Below are 14,906 nucleotides of genomic sequence, written 5' to 3'. Positions count from 1 at the left end.
CCCCCCCCCCCCCCCTGGTCTGGTTGCCGCCACCGCGAAATGCCCGGCGCGAAGGGTTACGCTCGCGGGAGCGGAGCGGGACAAATTGAACCGGTGAACCGAATAGGAAATAAATTGGATTAACGCGAACGCCGAAGTTAAGCTGTCGGCCGCGATATCGGACGCGTGAGTACGCGAGCATGAGGGCAGGTGAGAAAGTCCCGACGTGAAAACGTTATCCGATACCATCTGGAAATAGCGCGGAGTGAAGCACCTCCGAAAACGGGATTAGCGAGTCGGCCATATGTATATTTTGCATAGAGTGTAATCGATACATTAGTGGATCCTTCGGTATTAACTGCGTTCGCTCTCTCTCTCTCTCTCTCTCTCTCTTTCTCTCTCCCCCTCTCACCTTCCATCCCTCCGTCCCCTCTTAGTACTCATTAAATATCAACTTTACAGAGAGCGCTGCATCCGGACGTACGCGATGCAAACTTGCACGCACGCGAGCTGAATTATCAAGTGCGCGCCGAGTTGCAGAATGCTCGAATTCTCGCGGCCGCGCGAGCACGATGCGGATTATATTGCGGATAAACGGGCTGCCAATGATCGATTACGAGGAAAACATAATAAACCGCAGCCGCTTTTAACTGCGCGGCTATTATAATATCGAGCGATCTAACATAATCCCAGGTAAGCTCTGAATATGGAGCAACCGGCGCACTTTCGATCGCTGGAGAAGCTAATCGGCCAGCCGAGTCCTCGAAAGCGGCGCGCATTCACCGCACTTTCCCGTGTTTAGGCGACGTGTACGTGTGCGTTTATGCAAAAGTCTCACGTAATCCGCTTAATTTATTATGTTCTCTAATAAAAGCCCGCAGCAGGGAGAAGTTGGCAGGCATTCAAAGAGAGAAAGAGAGAGAGAGAGGGAGTCGAGAATAATATCGCGTAATTGAACTGAAACGGAAATCTAAAACTAGACCGGAAGATGTGTCGGTGATGCAACAAACTTTCGCGGTCAAATCGGCGTGACGTCACGCGCTGCGACATTTTCCCTTGGAGGCGCGACGTCGCAGGTTTTATCGAATATTCCGCGCGACGTGTGTCGTGTATTTGGGTAATTTCGCCGCGAAGCTTGAGAAATGGTGTTTGCAGCGTTTCGCGCCGTTCGGTGACTGTTTCAATTGTTGGCGAAGTTTGCGCGAGCGAGCCCACGAGCGAGCGCGAGAGAGAAGAGAACGTTAGTAGTACGACACATTTCCAACGAACATTTTCGTATGACAAATGATAGCGTGGAATTTAACGGGTTAATTTGTAGCGTCTCTAAGTTTCGCATCGGCGGCGGGGGCGCTGGCTTGACGCGCCCTCGGAAAATTATGATGTCTGCTACGAAACACGGAAGAGTAATAATCGGAGCGTATCGTCCTCGAAAGCGTATGCGCCCTTTGAAAGTACCGGCAGGTATGTGTGTATGAGGGTATGCATGCTTGCATTCATAGATTTCGTCGAAGAAACGCCATTACGATCGCGATTTACTTCGAGGAGTTCTTTTTCACGTGAGATCTTCCCGGTGTCGAAATTCGACACGTCCGTTGACGGGAAACACATGTCCAGGTAGACAGGTGTACGTAAATCTAGTACCAAAAAGTGCGCTCAAGTTTAGCCCCATTTTGTGACATTCAAAATTTTAAATTATTTTTTATAAAGTTATAGCTATTCATGAGTGAATTAAAGATAAGTATCAAAATGATGAAATATCTCGCGAGGGGGTTGCTTGAGATTTCTTCTGATAACCAAATATCTTTCATCACAATAATTTGTCGCGATATAGTTCTTTTTATCGTGATGATTCACGATATTCCGATAGCGTGATTACGTCTTATACAAAAGAAATTTTAAGAACAAAGAAATTAAAAAATGTTTCTTGAGCAGAAATCTTCCATACAATTGTCGCGCTGATGGCGACTTTTCCAAAGGGTCTCTGCGCAAAGCGAGCACCCGGTAAATTGAGGAATCACGTAGCGAGATCCATTTTCTTGAGAAAGTACCTGCCTTTAATACATGATGACCGAAAGAAACGTTCGATATCGAAGTGGACGTAGTCGTCGTCGTCGTCACGCTTTTGTAAAATCCCGTGGCCCTTTCTTTCAGGGCACATTAAGCGTCTTGAAGTGTATATAGTCGTAGCGGTACTTTAAACGGCGGATCAAACGTCCTTTGTAACAGCGTGTAAATGGCGTTGCGACAACGACGGCTACAAAAGAGGGGAGACAAAGGAAACACGAATTCGCGAGAAGGAGGCTTCGCTGCGAAATACGATTCTTTCTCTCTTTCTCGTTCTGTTCTCCGGAGAAATATATTTCTTCAATATATTCCAACGTGATAATAATTATCTCGCTCAACGAACGTTACTCTATTGTCCACGCTGAGTGTCGCGACAGCTCTTTTCAGCGAGAGGTGATAAAGCAGCTCGGAGAGTCGAAAGGAAACGTAAAAAATTACATGGAAATGATTTTTCCCGTTGTTCCGAGTCGACGATATCGCGGAACACACTTGGCCTCCTCCTCGAGTAAAACAGTCGTTTATTGCATCACGATCTCGGCGTGCGATAGTTAAACGCGCAGAAGAAAGGCCAGATAGCTCGACGGTTTCTGGGACAAATCCGAAATAAGCGGCATTAATTGGATTTTAACGTGCCAATTAAGAGCCGCAGGCCGGATAATAGGAAAAACGCGAAGCAGCCAACCGACAACAAGGATTGCATGTTTAACTATCCTAACTATGTGAATCTGGCTGGTGGAATTCGCTCTCGTACATTGTTTCTCCCCGTTGAGCATGAATTTTCACGAACCGTGCATAATAGAATCCTATCAAGATTCTAATGCGATGATCGATGAATTATAACTCGCCGGCGAGCACGACGCGTCTGACATTCTTCAATAATCGCGTAAAATTGCGATCGCTTTCGCGCGAATTCGTTTCGATCAAAAAAAAAAAAAAAAAAAAAAAAACAAAACTAAAAAATCGAACATTAATACTGCGACAGGCGATTTTTTCACGTTATCGCACTCGATGTTAATCGATTCGCACCCGGCTACTCCAAATGATACAACACGAATCATTCGTGCAACAAAGGATTTGTTTAGCGCGACAGAACGGATTTTGCAGACGCGTGCGCGCGTTTTCGCTTCAAGGTAAATTGTGTTAGGCAAGAGACACGAACCTATCACCGTCAGGTGGATTCTGGAGTTCCTGGTGGGACTCTTGGTGAAATCTACTCGGCACCTGTACTCGCCCTCGTCCTTCTCCTGCACGTGGTTAATGTTCAAAGTTGCCGGGTCCGATACCGTTCGGAAAAACGCCCGGTCGTTCAGGTACTCCTTGTCTTTCCAGTGCGACGCCTTTTCCGAATGCTTGCCGCGCATGTCGTAACTGAAATGAAGATTTTTCAAAATTGTATATGATAAGTTCTGAGGTACACCATTTAAGTAGAATATAAGATGATTTCCGCATATCATTTCACTTAATTAATTTTACACGATACACGTCCACTCTCGATCCCGAATCTCAATTATTAATATTAATATTTACCCATCATTATTTCATTCATAATTGGATGGTGCATTTTTTATTTATCTAAATGTTGTATAAAATACTGCTTCAGTCAGGAGTCGAATCTATACCTCCTCACTTATCACTTATTTTTAACATTTAATGAATCAGAAAATGCGAATCAATATAAGTGTTGATATCCTTCCATAATTTAATTATTCTTACTCGTATCCAACGATCGGCTTTTGTAGGCCTTATCTTTCTCTTATTTAAAAAATCTTTCACATTTTGTATTTTTTGTCACGTGAAAATTATTTTATTTCACGTTGCAATTCTCGTACAATCATAAACTAACGAAACTCTCTCTCTCTCTCCCTCTCTCTCTCTCTCTCTCTCTCTCTCTCTCGCTCGTTCGCATCATAGAAATAAGAAAGCGTGGAGATTTGCGCGAATTCGATGGAGTACTAAGCTAAGGAAATAGCAAACTTGTATTCACGATCGCAAGAATAGAAAAGGCTGCGGCGCTCGCGAATGCGATTCCGTATATAAACAGGAAACGTTCGCGAGAAACACTCGCACGAGCATGACTGCGCCATATGTCGCTTGATATTTTCGCTACCACGTGCAGCGAGTAGCGACTCACAATGAAAAAATAAAGCGGAACAAACGCAAAACTTCAGAACTGCAATGCACCGCGCGATGCGGGATGAGAATTTTGTCGACTCGCTCGCTCTCTCTTTCTCTCTCTTACCTCGCTTCCTCTGTGCTCTTTAGCGTGTTGAACGCTTCGCGCATATTTAATACGGACGAGGAAGTTAGATAATAAAGGACACGCGTATGTGACATAGTAGAGCGTATAATTTCACTAATTAATTTCATACGATACGCGACCGCTCCTGCGGAATGAAATTCGCATTTAAAATTCTCCATTCGAGCTTTATGCGTCCCGACGTACTTAAGATTATCGCATTTAAGTAATGCATTTAAGTGGGCACAAAACGACCCGCCAAAATGAAAATCAAGTTTCGTCAAGTGCTCGATGCAGCCGCGAGTTCCTTCGACGATTACCAGAAGCGCATTACTATAAACGCACCTCTCGCGCCTTGTTCTATTTGCCCATTTTGCGCCGGATCGGCGGAAAAATCGCCAGGTGACGGTCACCGTGTCCTGAAAACCAGACCGATTCCACACGTTTGAATGGTCGTCGTCTCGTATCGACTCTGTCGCGCTAAAAACTCCCGCACTCGCTCTCGAAGTGTTAATTAAGAATGCATCGGCCAGCCGGTCGCGCTCCACACTCCGACGCGCTCGGTTTTAGTCGAGGAAGCTGCTGCCGCTGCAGCAGCAGCAGCAGCAGCAGCAGCAGCGGTAGCCGTGTCCGGACAGCGCTTCACCGCAGATCCTCACCCCCGATCCTGCCGCGCATACCTCGTCCCCGGGACATCGGCGAAGCATCGAATTTGCGGAAATACCACGAGTGCCTCCTCGCTCGCTACCAGATTCGGCCGCGCAGCGGGGAATGGAACGAGCAGAAGAGCGAGACAGAAGGGTGGCTGGGTGGGTGGTTGGGCCGAGTGGTGGAGGGTCGGAGAGTAGTCGCGAAGGGCTAACCGGCTGCTGCGCGGCTACGACGACGATGACTAGCAGCAGGGTGGTGGGCGCGGAGGACCGGTCGCGGCGTATACATTCCTCCGGTGTATTACGAGCTGCTGGTACACTCGCCAGCTGGCCGAGTGTGTACCATGCGCCGCGCGCGCGTTGCGACTACCGGATCACCGCATGCTCTCGCATATGCCGGACCGAACAACAACAACAACAACAACGATCCGGCGACGAGCGGCCGACTGCCAGTTCTGCCGCTTTCTCGCTCTCGCTAGTTGCGTCTAAAGTGCACACGGCCGCGTAACACACAGCTTCGTAAGCGTTTACACGTGGCCACGGAAGTGTGGAGGAGGGCGAGGAGAAGGCGAACGGAAGTTGACCGAAACGGCGAAGTTACGCAACGTTCGGGGGAGTAACGGCAAACTGCCCTCTCGTAGTACGTGCTGGATCGTGCGGGGATCGAGCTTGCAGGCGGACAATCAGCCAGTCAGATTGTAGCCGAAGCGATTATTCTCGTACGGCTGCGAATTGCGTGGGCGTGTATAGTACGTCGTTGGAAACTTAAGGGTCGGGTGTCCGAGAGGTATCGGCGCGTTATGAACCCTCGAATTAACTCCGGGGAACACACCTAGCCGCGTGCACACGCGTCACACGCAGGGATCCGAGTCGACTTCGCTTCATTGGGCGTTTACACGATCGCGTGAGGAATTGGATGGCGAACTGGAAGACAGGGTCGGCGGAGAAAGAACTCTCGCGACATTCTACGTCGTGGAAACGTTCGCATCGTCTTCTATCTCGGTGGAGAAAGGCTCAGCGTTTATGTCTCGTCGGTTTTCAGTTATAGAGAGCGAACTACGTTCGCCGAGACAAATACCCGACTATCGATATCGTAATGCATTATGATGTCGTGTTAACGGTGCTGCGTGTGATACGCCAAGGTATAACAGATTAGTAGTCGGACGTCCATATCGGGACGTGGTTATGCCTGTCACAGGCCAGGGCGACCAATTATAGCGCAACATCTCTCCTCGCCATCGGAAACGTAACTACTACGTGACGTTTCCAGTCGCGCGCACACACTTCTCTCATGAGCGCGAGAGAAAGTCAAAGGCGAAGTAGCAAGAAGCGGGGACTCCAAAGAAACGGTGTCCGCGGAGAGCGTTTTGAGTTAATTTTGCACTTAAATAAAAAGCACGCGATGGAGCGTCGGTGTAATCTGTGACAAAGGGACACGAAAGAAAGAGAAGGAGTGAGAGAGGATAGTACAGAGAAAGGGAGGAAGAAAGCGTGATGAAGGGGAGGAATAGGGAAGGAGGGAAGGAGGGAGGGAGAGAGAGAGAGAGAGAGAAAGCTCTTGCAAGCGCGCGTAGATGAAACATATTTTGCATAGCTAAACATTTTGGTTTTTGTGTACTCTAGGCATGAATATCCATTCAAGAGCGGAATAATAATAAGCCGCTCCTTTCAATCGTGCTTAAAAACGGGGCCCATGGTGTACACATTCGCGATTTGAATCTTCCGTCGCGCTGAAAAATGAGATTCCTGTACCGTCGCGCTAGCCATTTGACTGTCAGATACATAGCCAACCGTACGTACACTTTGTACACTACGGAATATGAAATCAGTATATTAATGGGGAGGAAACACAGAGAGTGGGAACGGGAAACAGAGGAGAGGAACGCGATGTAACCTATCGCGCGGCATGGCGTGCAATTATAGGACACGGTATAAAGAAACAAGCGTATTACGACACAGTTTAACAACACGTCACGCACGATCGTTTATTCACGTAATAATTCACGCGTCCGACGGATGATCGTTACGCTCCCCTATTTTCTCATTTCGCACGCGCCACCCCTTTTCTGTCTTCTCCCTCCGTATACAATAGGCCGACTCTTTGTGTCTTTAATCCGACTTTAAGACGACGCTCCCTTTTCGCCGAGAATCGCAAATTCGCGAATTCTCATTCGCAACAAGAAATGTCGGAGAAGGCTAGTCGATAGTTTCGAGATATATCCAGAGTTTACGCCACCCCCGCGCTCGCGCATAGTCAACTCGGCTCGTTGACCTAGGACTAAGTTCGAGCACATCGCGTTTCGCGGGAGGGGGGGGGGGGCTACCGAGGGGGGCTACACGGTGTTGCAAAAATGCGCGACTATTTAATGCCTATAAATTCACTATATAGCGCAGCGCAAGAAGTTCCGCCGGAAAGTGGAGTCTGTTTGCGCGGGCGGCATTTCCGAAACTACCCTGAAAGTTTTAAGCTATCGCGGAGCTAGTGGGTAGAGGGTAGTTCGCAATGCTACGGTATGGGAACCGGGTCGGCGACCGGTAGCTAGCTGGCTGGCAGCTACGGTAGCAGCAGCAGAGCTACGGCGCTTCGTCGTAAATTCCTACAAATGCTGTAACAGGTCGGGCGCGCTACGACGACGGCCGTCGCTCGTTCGTCGTTATTACGATGCTGTACGTCGTTATGAATTTTATGGTTCTGCCGCCATAAGTAATGCGGGAATTTATAATCCCGTCGCTGAATGGCGCCGCCGCTCTGTTGAGCGGGCCGACACCAAATTCGCGTTGGCCCGCTCGGTTCGCGCGATTCTTACGGTTACATACATCCCTCGCGACTTGAGAGTTTTTGGGTTGCACGTAAACGAGAACGCACGTCAACGTAGGAAGATCGCGCGCTGAGGCTTGAAACTTGCGTAATCGTGTAATGCATAGCTAATAAACAGCCAAAACAGTGACGTTATATCAATGTTATCATTTTTCTCTCAGCGATCCAATTGTTATATACAGTATGTGTTATATTGTATTCTTATGTATTATTGATCGAAAACTTATGATATACTACTATTAATTACTATTAATACTATTAATACTATTAATACTATTTACTAATACTATTAATACTATTAATTTATTAATACTATTAATACAATTAATACTATTAATTACTATTAATACTATTAATTAGTGTCTACTGGGTACATACAAAGGAATCAAGTTATGATTCGTGAAATAAAAAGGGATGTTCTTTGCATGAAGTGCACGATTGGCCGACTTTTTATATGCGTTATGCAAGTTGAATAGGTAGAGAGTGACATTGTCCCTTCAGCGTCTCATCGAACTCGCTGTCGTTCATTCTAACGCGCAACGAGATCTTTCTTAAGGATGCATTGCTCGCACAGTCCTTGCCAATATAGCTTAATTTCTAATTTTTTCCAAATCTTTTTGTTATTCTTGAGATATGGAAAATGCACCTTTAATTCGCGAGCGACTTTCAAAATCCAACTCGCCAGCGAATCTCTTCACGTGGAGGGGATTAACGACCGAAGGATTTATCGGATGAGACGACGCCTAATGCGTACCTGTGCTCTCGTACCTGATCGCGTCTTCCTCCCTCTCGCTCCACTCTTTATCTATAATTCTATAACGCCTAGCGCATCCTGACAATTCCGTCAAAGCCGCCTGATCCCGTCGGGAGTATTAAACGGAAATCGCGGGCGCACGCGTCCGGTCAGACACAGGTCGGTGGTCTCGCAGACTCGCGCGCGTATTACTAACCGAAGAGCTGCTGGAGCTTAATTAGCGTTTCGGCTTAATACGAAATGCCATGGCACGTGTCGCGATAACTTGCGGGTGCGCGGCATAACCGAGCCATCAGCCGAAAGCCGTACCGAGCCGAACCGAGCTGTGCCGTTGAGTCGAAGCCGAGCCGTCCGCAGTTGGTCGGAAGTCCTCTCTACAAGCACGAGGCTTGCGGCCGTGCGCTCCGATTCCGCGCGCGCGTTGCCTCGGACATCGGACGTGACGATCGTGGTGCATTCCCTGTGCGTGGCTCCCGGTGCATAAAGGACGGCGTCCGTTGTGCCCACGCCGGAAGCCAATCCGATAGAATGCGGGACAATGAGGACTCCTCTCTCTCTATCTGTCTACCTCTCTATCTCCCGCTCTCTCTCTCTCTCTCTCTCTCTCTCTCTCTCTCTCTCTTGCTCTGCACGAGGAAGCTGGCACTGCGCGCCCGCCGGCTTCGATGCGCCATTGATTGGCGCGCACGTACCGACCCGGCTCCCTTTGTTGCCCTACCTTGCCCTACGCCGCGATGCATTCACCTTGGTCATATTACGGTTTAATTGAAGTTGATGCTGGCCACGTATAAAGGCCCCGGGGGCCGATATATCGCGCCCGAGGATCTTGGCAAATGTAATCCGCGAGATTAAAGTGGAGCGCGGTGGTCAAAGGATGTTAATCATTTTTAGCGCCGAACGCGCGCGAGCGCGATAGTCATCGCCGGCCGAAATTGTGCTCGCTCTTCGCGTCAGTCGTCTCCCTCCTCCATATGCCCCCCGAGTCGAGGGAGGAACGCATTGGCGCCGCTGCGAATCCAGAGCAAATGCGATTTGCGAAAAATCTCCCGCGCAATTATCGACCTTTTGACATCTTTGATCGCGCAGCAGCAGCGTTGAAATCTGCCGCTCACGGCGGCCTAATTTTTCTCGTCGAAGCTACAAATCGATTTTTAACTCCTCCTACTCGGCACAGGATTTTATTTTCGCGCGACATCCCGAATAATTTGCGCACGCTTTGATTGTTTATATGGGATTGCCATAATAACGATTTATCGATATGAAGCGGCTTCAGTAAGTATTGAATGCTGTTGCCGTAACGTCGAATATATCGAAAATCCGATTAAATCGAAAACGTCAATGCATCAATTTAATTGAAATACCCGAAAACGCGATTGTTCTTTCGAGTAATTCGATTTCGGTTCCGGGCAACGAATGCTTTGCCGTCCCGATCATTACCGGAGTAATTGGAGTCTTTTCGGCAGGAACGCAACCGCGCGCGCGAGCCAAGACAAAGAACGCGTGCGTCCGCCTCTAGAAAATCTGCGAATAATCGCCTTGGCTAAGGGTGAGACGCTCTCCCTCAGCCGCCACGGCGGGCGGGCGAGCTCGAGGAGCTCGGATTTGAGCGGTTCTCGAATAAATTCGTCACCGTCGCCGCGACGCACCCTCTTCTCCCAGGCGATGCAGCGCCAGGAAGTCATTATTCTTAGGCGTCTCTTGGGCAAGCCCGTAAAAATTGATCCTTATTTCGCGCGCGCTATCCCGCGCACTGGATATTCAATTAAAGTCGGAGCTGCTCAAATACTTATACGCGCTTATATACACCGCGGACAGTTAATCTCTCTTTCCCGTTCTTTCGCCTTCTTTCTCTTTCGCCAAGAGAGAAAGAGAGACAGAGAACTTCCACGTTCGTGCGTGTTGCACCATGCCGCACGCATACCGCGCAACTTGCGTCTCTTATCGATTTGGCGATATCGGCGGCGCACTCGCCATAGACCGTCGGTCTATGGCAATTTCCGCGCTCTCGTATCCATTTGAATAGCTAGGATAACTTCGGGAGCTAACGTCGGCGGAGAGTATATTACTCGAACGGGAGCGCGTTGCCCCCGTCGCGCGATCGGTATTCTGCCTCTCTCTCTCTCTCTCTCTCTCCCTCTTTCTCTTTCTCCATCTCTATCTAGCTATCTATACCTCTCTCTCTCTCTCTCTCTATCTCTCCCGGTCGAGCTGCTTCCGATCGAGGGTGAGACGTGGGGGTATGAGCTGGCAGATCGGATAGAGGTGCAGAGAGGGTGCGGCGGGGCCAGGGCAGGCCTTGGAATTCATCGACTGCCGAGGCGCGTTAAGCGTATCACTTCCGTTCATCTGGAAACAGCTTCGATATAAATCGGGGCCATTTTCGGACGAGATGAACCCGTTGCGCTAGAAATTCCGCGCATATTTCTCTCGCGGTGTCTCCGCGCGCCGTCTTGCCATATTTTCGCGAAAGCGCGCGATTAGGTGCGCGCATGGTCCGCCGCCGTCGTCGTCGTCGCCGTGGATAGCGTCGTGGATGTGATCGTGCATGTCGGAAAGGTAGTTTTCAGTCGGAAGGGCGATCTGTCGCGCCGGGAGGATTACGCCTCGTGATTCTCGGAGGGAGGGAAAAATGACGCTGTTGGAGGAAATAAGTTCGCCGCCGAGTCGGCATCGGCGCGACGATGATCGAGTTCGCGGGGGTGCAAGCACGATTTCTCCAGCGCAACGTCCCCGACGAAGCGTGGAAGAGCGATAAAGTGTGATCCGTCGCGCTTTTCATGTCGTGACGTTTCATTTCCAGCAAAAAAAACGAAAAGAGAAAAGCATTTGAGTCTCTCATTGGGGCAGGAATTTCTAAAGACGTTGCGACGAACAGTTGCGAGTCAGGAACATGGAGCGTACTAAAATCTACCAAACATGCGAGCGTGCTGTAACCATAATCGCGATATAGCCACCGCTCACCGCCTACGATAGCAATCTCTTGAAAAGGCAGAAGCATAACGGCTACCTTTTAGGCACATTGACGTTTAAGTGCATTGCATGCTGCGCACGTGACTCGACGTTAACGACGCCGCTCTAAATTTTAATTGCCCTGCGTTTTCATTCCCCTTTTCCCCGTAATTCACCCCGATGAGTCACGGTGATCAGAACAGGGGGAGGGGGAGATGCAGCCCCGCAATTTTTGTCCGGATTTTCGCGCGATGCGGGACGCGCGATTGCGGGAGCGAAGAGACATCCGGTGTACTTCACCGCGAAAGCGGCACACTGCTAGGCGACATCAGCGAGAACGTCGGGAAATTTCAATTAAACCAGGGATTGGGGGAGGGAAGGATGGATGCCACCACCGCATGGGAAACCTGCGCCGCTACCTTCAATCGGGCGGCAGCTCCCATCGATTTCCAGTATGTATAGAGTGTCCCTGACCAATCGCGCCTCGCTGCACGAGCGTCTAAGTCGAATTACGGGCTCGAAAAGCGTGTAGTGGCTTCGACAACTTTTTTAAGGGAAGGATTAAAGTTAATCGCTTGTTTGACGCACGAGTACTGGCACGGGCGCGACGCCAACACGCTCTATAGAGTGCGCCGTGCTGTCCTGCAATAAAGAGAATCCTGCAGACGACTTTATGCTGTAGAATCGCGAGAAAATAATTCCTCTCAATTTCGTTATTTCCAAAAATCTATAAACCACTCGGGGTTAAACTTGTTTGTTTTTCTCGATATACGAATCTCTTCCTCCGTTTCTTCTTTCCACCGCCAAGTCTCCTCGGTTGGAAAGATTCAGCAAGATTCCGCGTGTATGCGCATAAACCATGTAGCGGGGGCTAGTCTCTCTTCAGGACAATTTCCAGCGCTCGTGTGTTGTATTGGAGTGACGTGTGCAGTGGCATCGGGAATTTTGCCTTGGTATCGCCGTTAGCGGCACCAACACCCGTCACCAGTACCACCATCGTCACCACGCGAGCGGTGGCGGTGGTGGCAGTAGTAACAGCCAGCCAACAGCAACCGAGAGCAACGGGAACGTCACTTCTATCCTCGCTCCTTCGGGCGACTGCGGCGAGTCGGTTGGGGGAACGATTTGCATATTCATTAAACACCCGCGGAGCCTACATATCGAGCGCGACTCACTTCTCACCCGTTCGTCTAGCGCACCGAGCACTTTTGCATCACCCGAACGTAGTGGAGTGCTAGTGAACATTCTATCTTCTCGCCCCTTCATTCTCCCTCTCTCATGGAGAAAACGTTCACCACTCATTCGTTGGTCTATTGGCGCGGGGTCGAGCCGCGCGTGTCGTCTGCGAAGTAAGAACTAAAGTAAGGATTGAAGAAGAAGCGGGCGTCTGTTGTTAACGGGCGAAATTTAAGACGTATTTGCATGCGAACCATTCCCCCGTGCCACTTGGCGCAAGTAGATAACGACGCGATCCCTGTTGCCGCGGCATCTTCATCGTCTCCGCGCCGCACCGTGCCACGTCGTCTGCCCGAGCGCGACCCGTATCTACTGCGAGAAGTAGTAAGGTATACGTATTCTCCGCCGGTGTACTTGTGCTGCCAAGTGCGCGGTAAGAACGCGGCGCCCTATCATCCCTCACGAGGCTCGCTGCCTGAAGGCGACCCGAACGGCTGCTGGAGAAGCTGGCTCCTCCACGCCTCTCTCGGCGAGTATTCGCTTCTGTTCGTAATTAATTCGGGGCTCGCCGCCCGCGCTAACGTATCGTACGTTCTCTCGGTAGCAGCCAACGCGGCGTTCTCCTCCTCTTCGACGGCGGCGGCGGCGGCGGCGGCGGCGGCGGCGGCGGCGCCGGCGGTCGGGAGTAAGTTTCGAAAGTGGTAGCGAAAGAGCGGGGGCGTGCCAAATGGGGAACAACGAGCAACCAGGACGAGAGAAAACGAGGGTTTGAAGGGGGGCGGGTGGATTAAGCGGGGGAGAGAAGAAAGAGCCGACTTTCTAGCCGTGAGAGTTCCGCTACGACGGAGCCGGCGAGCGCCGAATTATGCATTTTCTTGTCGTCCCGTCGAATAAGAGCCAACTGAATATTAATGCCACCGGTGTAATAGTTTGTAAACTAGGTCTCCGGCTGTTAGGTGGATCGTCGTCCGCCGTTGTTAGTGCACATAAATGTGCGCTCGTGGGCGTCGTCGTCGTCGTCGTCGTCGTCCGCGGAATACGACATCACGGCCAATGACTGATATCGTTGAACGCCAAGCGTGTTACGCTCGTAGGTGAAGCCCAATGCGGCGCTGGATGGTGTTCTAGACAGATGGAGAAATTTATATTTCGGATCTGGTTTCGAATCCCTGTAGGGTTTCTCGCGTAATTGACAACGATCGCGGCAAATTGGAATTCGCGAAGCCCATGTGGACTGTGTAGATTCCCCGTGGTCATTTTAGCGATGAATCTTTGCGAACCGTCGGGAATAGAGGTGGACCTGGAAGCATCCACGATTGGGAGAGGCTTCCACACATCCCCGAAGCAGCAAACGATTTGCACCACTCGTTTAAACGCGAGTATTCACGAATCGAGTCTTTCCGCCGATTCTTCGGTTCTCTCTTTCTTCTCTTTCTCTTTTTCTTTGGATATTGTCGTACTCGCGGAGTAGAGTGACGACCTCGAGACGACGTCGGCAATGTCGTCGAACGCGAGCAGCCGCCGCTAAATTGAAAGGAATTGGAGGGACTATTAAGTTTACTACTTTCCCGTTGCGAGGGCCGCTTCCCCCACGCATAAGGACGGTGCATGCCGCGAGTTATCGCGACATTGTTACGGCAGTTTCGACAAATTGAGAAACGTCACGAGCGACGACGTAGCGCGCTCATCGCCGCCGCCGCCGCCGCCGCTTCCTCGCGTACAATATGCGCGGCCAATTCCGCGGAGAGCGACCGTCGGATGGATCTCTCCCGTCGCGCGCGTATTACGGTTCATAAGATAATAAGGGTATTCGTCGGGCGAGCGCGAGCGCGCCCGTCGCCTGTAAGTACTCGCTGATAGCGCTCAACTATGTTTTCGATCACGAGCGCGGGCGTAGTTTCTCATTTGCAATCTCATTTCCTATGCCTGTGCATTATCTATCCTCCCGTCGCCCCGGCCGGCCAGTTCACCCCCGTCTTTCCGTCTGGCGGCGGCGGCGGCGGCGGCGCCGCCGCCGCGCTTTCTCGTGTTCTTCCGTTCCTGTCGGCAATGACAGTCGAACAAGCTGTACAGCAACGCCCCATTATTCATACTCACTTCTGCATCGTCGCTTCCCATCTTGCAAATGACTCTCCACTTTCCGACGGCGCCTTTCCTTCCTCGGTTTCTTTCGTTTCGCGTTCGCGCCCGAGAACGTCCGAGGTTAGCCGCGCGGTTTAAAACGGGCCCGTCACAGGTCGTCGCTGTCGTCGTGGTTTTTGTATCGCAAGCACGACATCT

At 50.5% G+C, this 14,906-nt stretch overlaps 1 protein-coding gene across 13 annotated transcripts in view; it reads right to left on the bottom strand.

The window, feature by feature from the left end:
• LOC116847936 (synaptogenesis protein syg-2-like) overlaps window positions 1-14,906 on the bottom strand; it is a 413,298-nt gene that overhangs the window by 51,328 nt on the left and 347,064 nt on the right. For 12 of the 13 annotated variants that reach the window (XM_032823535.1, XM_032823542.1, XM_032823543.1 and 9 more), the window contains one exon: window positions 3,203-3,411. In XM_032823535.1, the coding sequence (XP_032679426.1) occupies window positions 3,203-3,411 (209 nt within the window). Of the gene's footprint in view, window positions 1-3,202; window positions 3,412-14,723; window positions 14,828-14,906 lie in introns of those variants that run through there. The other variant, XM_032823544.1, reaches the window with a different exon arrangement.

The sequence above is a fragment of the Odontomachus brunneus genome, unplaced genomic scaffold, assembly GCF_010583005.1.
Source record: "Odontomachus brunneus isolate Ranch 3 - 2012 unplaced genomic scaffold, Obru_v1 Obru_scaffold_085, whole genome shotgun sequence".
NCBI lineage: Eukaryota > Metazoa > Arthropoda > Insecta > Hymenoptera > Formicidae > Odontomachus > Odontomachus brunneus.
The sequence above is the reverse complement of the archived record's forward strand: the minus strand, read 5'-3'. Positions and strand labels throughout refer to the sequence as shown.